Source organism: Pteropus medius, unplaced genomic scaffold (genome assembly GCF_902729225.1).
Source record: "Pteropus medius unplaced genomic scaffold, Ma_sr-lr_union100, whole genome shotgun sequence".
NCBI classification, from domain to species: Eukaryota; Metazoa; Chordata; class Mammalia; order Chiroptera; family Pteropodidae; genus Pteropus; species Pteropus medius.
Window position 1 is genome coordinate 2,537,673 of NW_024342466.1, and position 8,452 is coordinate 2,546,124.

General features: G+C 52.8%; 1 protein-coding gene across 11 annotated transcripts in view; it reads left to right on the top strand.

The window, feature by feature from the left end:
- Window positions 1–8,452, top strand: part of LOC120600862 (leucine-rich repeat flightless-interacting protein 2-like) — a 73,138-nt gene that overhangs the window by 21,631 nt on the left and 43,055 nt on the right. For 3 of the 11 annotated variants that reach the window (XM_039860482.1, XM_039860508.1, XM_039860509.1), the window contains exons 3-4: window positions 4,148–4,192; window positions 4,754–4,804. The exons of 4 other annotated variants lie outside the window; for them this stretch is intronic. In XM_039860482.1, coding sequence (XP_039716416.1) covers window positions 4,148–4,192; window positions 4,754–4,804 — 96 coding nt within the window. Of the gene's footprint in view, window positions 1–1,593; window positions 1,624–2,481; window positions 2,530–4,147; window positions 4,193–4,753; window positions 4,805–8,452 lie in introns of those variants that run through there. 4 more of the 11 variants (XM_039860475.1, XM_039860504.1, XM_039860500.1 and 1 more) reach the window with 3 other exon arrangements.

Genomic DNA, 8,452 nt, shown 5'->3' on the forward strand with positions numbered 1-8,452 from the left:
TAATTTCAGAGGTTAGACCATGCAGGCCCTTTAAACACACGACCAGTAAATTTAAAATTCTCTCCCTGAATGCCTTCATTAGCTACAGTCCTAAACTACCTTCCCTTCCCACCCCCTGCATCTGCATAACTACTATCTTGAAAAGTATAAAGAAATCAGTTAATACCCAATGCAACATACAGACGATGTATTACCGAATCGCACAGTTTGAGACCTATTTGATTAACCAGTGTCACCCCAGTAAATTTAATTTTAAAAAAAGAAATCAGTTAAGGAGGCGCCGGAATTTCTTAGTACTTTCTTAATTTTTGTAGGAGCCGAGTATTGAAATGCACGTCGAAGCTAGAGCCAGCTCGGCCTTACAGAGCCTCCGCAAGGATTTGACAGGTGAAAAGCAAGGCTGGCAAAGCCAGGAACCCTCTCTGTGACTGGCAGAGCAGGATATAATCGTCAGATTAGAGACTCTTCTCTGGTCATTTCCACTTTGATTCATTCATCTCTTACTACGGCACTGTTATTTTTAGTAACTTACCAAGGACACACTGTTGGAACTTTGTCAGGATGGTAATTATACAAAGTAAAACTCGTCCTCAGTGAAAAAGCAGATACACATCTTCCTATTAAAGATGGGTCCCAGGTCCCGGAAGCCTTTCTTTGTCACTAAGATTTGTGACAAGGAATGGGAGGCAGCAAGCCTTCTCTCCCAGCCCATTTGGTGGTTTTGCGTGATGAGTTCTCATCTACTGAATCAAAGTTATTTCTGAAAGTCAAGCACCTTTTGCATTAGCCTGGCTCTCGCTTCCCCCTGCATGGCTCACCGGCTAATCATAGTAGTTTACATTTGAAATATTGTGTGCTTTCTGGAGTTTGCTGTGCCCGCCTGCGAGCTAACCTCAGAACCGCTAGTTATCTGCACTTACTGTTTGTTAGGATGATCTCCCTCCATGGAGTGACGTGGAAATGTAGCTAGGGTTGCAGCAGCTAAGGCCCCCCGTGAACCAGACGGAAGATTTTTGAATACTGGTTCTTATTTGTATCACGGAAGAGGCAGTGTGTGACACTCGGCATGAGTATACAATTGGCAAAAAGGAGAACATGGAAACACAAAAACTGATAATAGAGGCTTCTTTTGGAATTAAATTTTTTTGTGTGTGAATTTATATGCACCTCAGCCTTTTATCCAACATATGTTCTTTCTATTTTATAATTAAGCCATGAGTTAAAGGAGAGTCGATGGCATCAAATTTTGCATATCTGGTATTTGACAGTGAGGGCGGGGATAGCATCAATTGAATGCAAAATAGCTTTAAGCTGTTGCATTTCACTCCAATTGATATTAAAACAGGACCGGGAAGTATTTATTTCCCTTCTCCATTTATAGTCTAAGGAAAGTAACTTACAGAAAAAGATTTGGCTCATATGCTTTCGATACCACAGTTCTGCATTGGTTGCGTTTTCAAAGCCTTGTTAAATTCTCCCTTCCAACTTTTCTTCCGCTCACATCCATCATCATCCCTAAGAGGAAGGGGCGAGGCCATCAGAGAGCATAGATTTTAAATCTGGCCACCCTTCAAATTCAACGGAGGCGACGCCAAGCATGGCAGCAGCATGCTTTCGCTCATGGTAAAGCAGTTTCAAAACTCGTCTTGTCCTTCTAGCATCTAAGATTTTCCCTCCGATGATGAGGTTTTGCTGTCTAAGGAGGAGGATCCCGTCTGTGTTAGGGAATGGGGAGGTTTGGTTGGTTGTTCCTTGGGAAAGTGAAGAGCGAAGTAAAAACCCCGTTAGTTATTTGAGCTACGCCTGGTTCCCACCTGGCTTGGTAATTCCCATTTAGCGACAGGTCATAGCCACTGGGAATCTGCTTTCCTAATTCCGAATGGGACCGTTGTGACCTAGACAAGCCAGGCGGAAACGTGGAGGCGTTAGCCAAAGCAAATGCAGAACGTAACACGCAACATAATGTTCTCCCTGGCAGGGGCCTCTCCTGTAGGACAGGGGCTGTGCAGACTCCAGAGTCAGCCAAGTCTCCCGGACGTAAATTTAGCGTAGATAGTGGGGAGCGGGAGCGAGGGCACCAGAAACCCAGGGGCGATCGCGGCTGCTCCCCGCTCTTCTAGGTCCTCCGGTTCCTTTCGTAGAGACGCTGGAACAGCTTCCGGCCCCTGTCTGTCCCCACGGCGCCTGCTCCCGGGGCTGCAGACGCTGCTGGGCTCAGTGAACTTCCTGGTCTCCGCGGGGGCTGCCCCTCCAGGCGCGCCTTGTCCCCCGCTGCCTGGGCTTGCCGGGGAGGGTCTGTCCCCAGGAGGGTCTGCTTGGTGGCGCTGCCTCTGCAGAGCCCGGAACGTTGCTCCTGCTTTGTCTTGGCGTGTCACCCGCACCGTGTGGCTTGGGCAGCACCTCGGAAACGCACGTCGGGACAGTTCCTTGTGCACCTACCGTCTCACTTCTTGCCTCATTTTCTTTCCCTTCTGTCTCTAGAAATATTACGGGCTGGATACAAAATGGGGTGACATCGAGCGATGGATGGTAGGCCTCGAATACGATTTTTAAGAAACTTACATGGTTTATAATTTGATTCGTACGCAGCTTAATGACATAGGCAGATTCCTGTTTTCACCGTAATTGGATCCCGAGAGGTTCCTTCCGGGGACTTCCGCTCCTGGCCTGGCCGTCCGCATCCCGTCTGACGCCCGCTCCTAGTGGCCCTGGCCGGGCGTCGGGCCGGGTCTGCTCAGTGGCCGCTGACTGCTGTAGTCTCCAGGCCGGCAGTTTGTGGAGGTCTCTGACCTCCTGGGGCACGGGGCTATCCACTAGGGACAGTCAGGCCGGGCCTGTGTCCCCAGCATGAGAACTTCCTGTTACCAGCCTGTCTTGTCAGGATCTGCTTGGAGCCCAGAGGTCCCATTAGACTGCATTTCCCTCATTCACAATTGCAGGCAGCTGGCCGGTCACCCTCATTCCGACCTTTATCCACCTTCGCCGTTGGGTCCCCGCCCCCCGCCCCGGCCACACCATCCACCGTGCCCGCTGAAACCACGTTCTTTGGTGAGGGAATTCCGTTACCTGCTCAGCGTTTCCTGCAACAGCTCCTCTGTCTTCCTAAGTCATCCGAGAGCTGGCTCGCCCCCGATGACACGCCATCCCTACGACCCTCCCGGGAGGAGACGGTGCCCCATGGCGGGGGGCTCTAGACGGGGGAGCGTCCTGCTTGCTGTCCACGGTCCCGCCAGAACGTGGCTTCCCTCCCCGTCTCATTAACTCATGCACCTGGGTGCGCTCAGCCTCTGCCTGTCCTTGTCACCTGAGTGCTCCACCTCCTCCCGTCCTTGTCACGTTGTCACCTACCTCCCGGACATCATCACATGCCATTAGCACTTGAAAACTCGGCCAGTATGGGAATGTCCTGTTAAATGCCCCTCATATGGGAAATAATCTAAGGACATGTGTATTTACCCCCTAGCATCTTTGCTCCCTGCGTACAATGTAAAAGTAATTGTTCTGGAAGCAGCGCATACTCCATCTAAACAGCGATCACCTTCAGCCTTTGCTCAGTGTGAGCCGCACTGTAGGCTTGTGTGGCACAGGCAAATGCACGTTTATCAAATCTTAAGACAGTTAAAAGGCACATTTTCCGTGCCACTGAGAAACAGTGTGAGGAGCCGACGACGTGGTGAGCCTCACCCTCAGAGACGCCCCAGTGAGCGCACCCGTGTGCCCCCAGAGATGCCCCAGTGAGCGCACCCGTGTGCCCCCAGAACGCAGCGGACAGGGCAACGTCCCTCCTGGCTCTTTCATCGAGCTGATTTATCTTCCGATTTCTGCAGAGAAGAGGGTAAGAAAAAAAAATCGGATGTAAACAGACCAGACCTTAGAGGTTAGAAAAAAAATGAAGACTCAGCTTCTCCTCCAACACACTCGTTTTTAAAGCCAGAATGACAAACGCCAGTTATCTGTGTGCTTGAACGCCCCCTACCCCCGTGGGAGAAAACGTGTCTCCCCAGCAGTCTAATCGGAGGCTTTAAGCAGAGGCAGAGAAAGTATTCGACATTAGTGCCAGGAACGGGGTGTCGTGACACCGTCGACCACCTAAGGCTTCTCCCGCGTCTCTAACCTTGTCCTGCTGTGTCCTCTTTCGCTTTGGTAGGAAGACAGTGAGCGGTACTCGCGCGGACCCCGGAGAAACACGTCGGTCAGTACCGCTGCCCCGCGCGGGCTGGGGCTGGTTTGCATGCGTGGTGCTGGAGGTCTGGGGGCGCTGCACACACACACATTCAGCTGTCTGTGTCTGAACGGCGTTTATTAAAGGCAGTAACTGAAATGGGTGCGATTACCTAAATAAAGACGAAGTCAGCTTTTAGCCTTTTGACCTAACTTTGATGAGGGGGGAGCGTCTGAGAAGTTTCTGAATATCGATAGATTCCTGACCGTTTTGGCGCTTGTTTTCATCGGGCACCTGTGGATACTTCGCAGGGTCACGTGCGTGGAGGCTGCGTATCTGCAGGCGGCCAGCGAAGTAAACCACAGCACTTCAACGACGTTAAAGCCGCGTTTTCCGGGGACAGCCCTCCTTAAACGGAGGCGCGAGCAGCCCGCGGCGGTGGGCCCTCGGCTGGGGCCTCCGGGACTTTCGGACGCCCCGACCGGCCCACCGCCGCGGGCTTGGGTCAGCCGCGTCCCGCCGGGAGCTGGGCATCGGCTTCTTTGTATGTGTCCCGTGTCACTTCATGCTTCTTTCATTCTCTCTCACTAGGCCTCTGATGAAGATGAGCGCGCTTCCGTGGGCAGCCGTGGAAGTCTGAGGGTCAGTACCCTGGCGACCGAGTCTGCGAGGGCCGGCGCCCGGCAGGAGCTGGCCGCCCGGCGTCCCTGCTCCCACACGCCTTCCCCATTGTCCCGTGAGGCTTGTGGTCGGCATCTCACCGGTGCTTGTTTAAGACCCCGTCAGACGGTGGGACAGCTGCTCGCTGACGTGGCGAGATCGTGCACGGGGGTGGGCGCCCCCGCCTGTCTCTCCCGAGTGGGGGTCGTGATGGTTTTACGTATTTGTCCACGTCACTAACTGCCACATCAAGTTGTCTCGGGGTGCTGGTGGGGTGAGGGGGAGTGTGAAGGCACAGTGTGTCGATCATAGCTTGTTTGCATACACGGGCACCTATCTAATTAGAATCTCGGGTGAAGTAACTTAAAGTAGTTATTATTCGGGGATGTTTCGAGAGCTGCTCTTGGCTACCTGGTGGCCAGTTGGAACAGATCAGACCCACCAGGCCCTTGTCTGCTCACCTTCAGGAAATAAATGTTCCTTGCTTCGACTTGGTGACATCGCTACATCACTGTCGGCTGAATGGCCGAGAAACACAAATACATGTTTTTCTTTAAACATTCCCAAAACCTTCATAATTATACGTGAAAAAATCGCGTGCTTTGGGAAGTAGAGAAAGTGTGTTTTCGGGCCAGTAAATTCACCTGAGCATGTCAGTCTACCCCGGGGCTAAAACCGCATCTCGCTCCTAGTGATCATCAGTTCTCGATGCAGCCACCACGTTTTCCTTAAGGACCATGTAGAGTGGCAGGCTCGTTTTTAATCATCATAATGATTCAATCATAACCACTCCTAGACTTCTCGGGTAGGCACTAAATGTGCGCTTAACTTGGCCGTTATAACAACCAGCTGTGAAGGCGATCAGTCGTGCTGTGGGGACACTGTCATCACACCCTTGTACCACAGTGATTTTGCCAGAAAGTTCCAGCTCAAATGCGAAGTCAGTTAGAGAGACTCCTCGCTATTTGACACTCGCTCCTTAGCCCCACAGTCGTCACCTCCTCTCAGAGTCCCACGAGGAGCAGTAGGGTTTGTGTGACCACAACGTGAGCCGGAAACTCAGTTTGAGCATCAGCGGACGAGGCACAGGAATCTGAGCCGCGGTGCAGGCTCGGGAGAGGGTTGAGCACCGAGCGAAAGGGGTACCGTTCCCAGGAGGAGGGGAGTGAGCAAGGGAGCGTAGGGCTAAGGATGGACGGACCAGTGGCCTTCGCACCGTGGCGGACCAGGGAACGTTCAGGGGGCGTGATGAGAGCAAAACCTGGTTATTACGGGGCCGAGAGAATAGGAGAGAAATTGGGGACAGAACCCACATCTCTCTATCAAAACACCATTTTCAGATCTATGATCCTCCCCAAATCGTATGCAAGATTTTACACTTGCGTTTCTCCGGGAAAAGAATTCGTCACTTTCTTAAGATTCTCAGGGGGTTTTCTGACCCCAGAGACTTCAGAGCTGTTGCACTGTTAGTGAGTGGTCATGGGCTTATAGCATTCATTTTATTTTCAATGGTTTTAACCGGAAATGAGTTAAATTTCTTCGCTGGACACCGTTCTTTGCCAAGACATGGAGCACATTTGTTTTCAAATGTTAAATGTTACAGAAGGTTCCACGGCTGGGATGCCAAATAAGAGCCCGGGGAGGAAGAGGGAGTCCGCGGTGGGGGGTTTCGTGGTCAGCCCCGCGGTTTGCTGCTGCCCTGGTCTCTCCCTTGATGGCCTTGACCTGAAGAACAGCCGTACAGTTCACAGACCTCAAGGACCTGGACCCTGGACATGAGAGTCCAACCTCGTTGCTGTAGGTGCAGACAAGTCCAGAGCAGCTCAGAGGGCTGCTGGGGGCCACTGTTCTTTGTGACAACATTGGTCCCCACCCCCTCAGGGGCCCGAAGCTCCAATCGGTGGGCAGGGCGAGGGGACCCGGCAGCCCAGCCGAGAGGAGTCTCCTGTGAAGGGCCCGTTTGTGCTGTTTTTAATATTCTGAAATTTCTAGTTTGTGGAGTTCCGAGAAAGGTTAATACTTTTTATTTCTCGCCTTTCTGGAAACACAGGCCTCCATCATTCACGTGAGTGATGGTACAGTCCTCAAGGAACAGGGGAAATTTTACTTTCTTCCCGTGTATTCTCAGAAAATCTAGGCCGTGGGTATCAGAAGTTTTTCCTCTTTCTTTCTGAAGACTCGAGAGCGATGCAGTAGTTCACCTTTTGCCTGACATAAACAGAATGTGTTTCGTAGAGGAGGAAAGAAACTTTCTCAAGCTGCTTTGGAGTCTAGGAACCGTAGCAACGTTTGCCATGGAAGTTTTATTTAATGCTGCGGGATCTCATGGCAGCTCCCACTCTACTGTGTTTCCTCTTGCAAAGGCGCAGATCCTAGAAGTCACGTCAGAAATGAAATTCATCAGCTTTTCCGGCGTCACCTGTTTTCTGTTTTTGTCGTGTTTTACTTAGTTTTTAACTGTTTCTCGGAAATGCTCTTTTCTGTCGTTTTCTCTTCCCGATTTCTCTGCCAGTCGCAGCCGGACCTGGAGACGGGGGGCCCCTGCGCCTGGGTGAGACGGCTGGCCAGCCTTGCAGTGTGTCCCTAATGGTGTTGTGTGACAGCTGATAACCAGCGGTGTTGCCACTAATCTCATGGGTGTTTGTCTAAAAAGCCAAATGCATCTCTTGTCCTAATTGACGCGCAGGCCACACACCAGTCTTTACCTGGGGACCGAGGGCCGGGGGGCGGTGCACCCCCGGAGTGAGAGATCCCCCCCGCCAGAGCCTCCCGGCCGGGCCCCAGAACCCGGGCTTGCACGCACGCGCTCTGAGCACCGGCTGTGCCATGCACCGTGTCCCCGGCTTTGCACCCGTGGTGGAGAAAGAGTGTCTCGCGTTCAGGGGATTCAGCTCAGATCGAGAATTCCCCAAGTCTGCATTTTCTCTTAGAGACGAGATTTAAAGTCACTTTATCTAATAGAAAACCCATGATTTTCTAATCTCTGTCCATTCGAATTAAACATACGACCCGGCTCTCTAGCCAGAAAGTGCCCTTTGAGGGGGACCCCAGTTCCGGCGACGCTCCGAAGGCCTCGGCTCTGGATTCGGGGTCTCCGGGAGAGCCCGTGTGCCTGTGCTCTGCGCAGCCTGTGCCCGGGGGCTGCACTAGAGAGAAGAAAATGTCTAGAGAGAAGGAGCCCGCTCAGCATCAGGGCGGTTCCTACTGTGGCCACGAGGGCAGGTCGCGCACGTCCCCACTCCACGAACTGTCCTGAGAGCGTTTTCTGCTTTACGCACTCCTTCCAGCAGTTTCAAACTTACATAGCCAAGTCCTGTTTTAAAATACGTTTTCGCCTTTAAGGTGATAAGTCCATCTGCCTGGCACCCTTGTCCGCGGAGCCTGCTGGTGGGGTGCTGTCCCCCACCTAGCAGGCAGGAGACCTGGAGGGGCCGAGGCTGGGCCCACCCCGCCTGGGTCCAGCCCAGTGTCGCCTCAGCCACGGGAGGAGGCGGCTGCTGCAGACGGCGGGACACGTGGTCACTCACGCAGGAAGTGCCCTCTGCCGTGCCCGGCACCGCCTCGGTGACGGTGACGGTGCCGACGAGGACATTCCGGTGGCGCTGTCGCCCCAGCAGCTCCTCCGTTCTG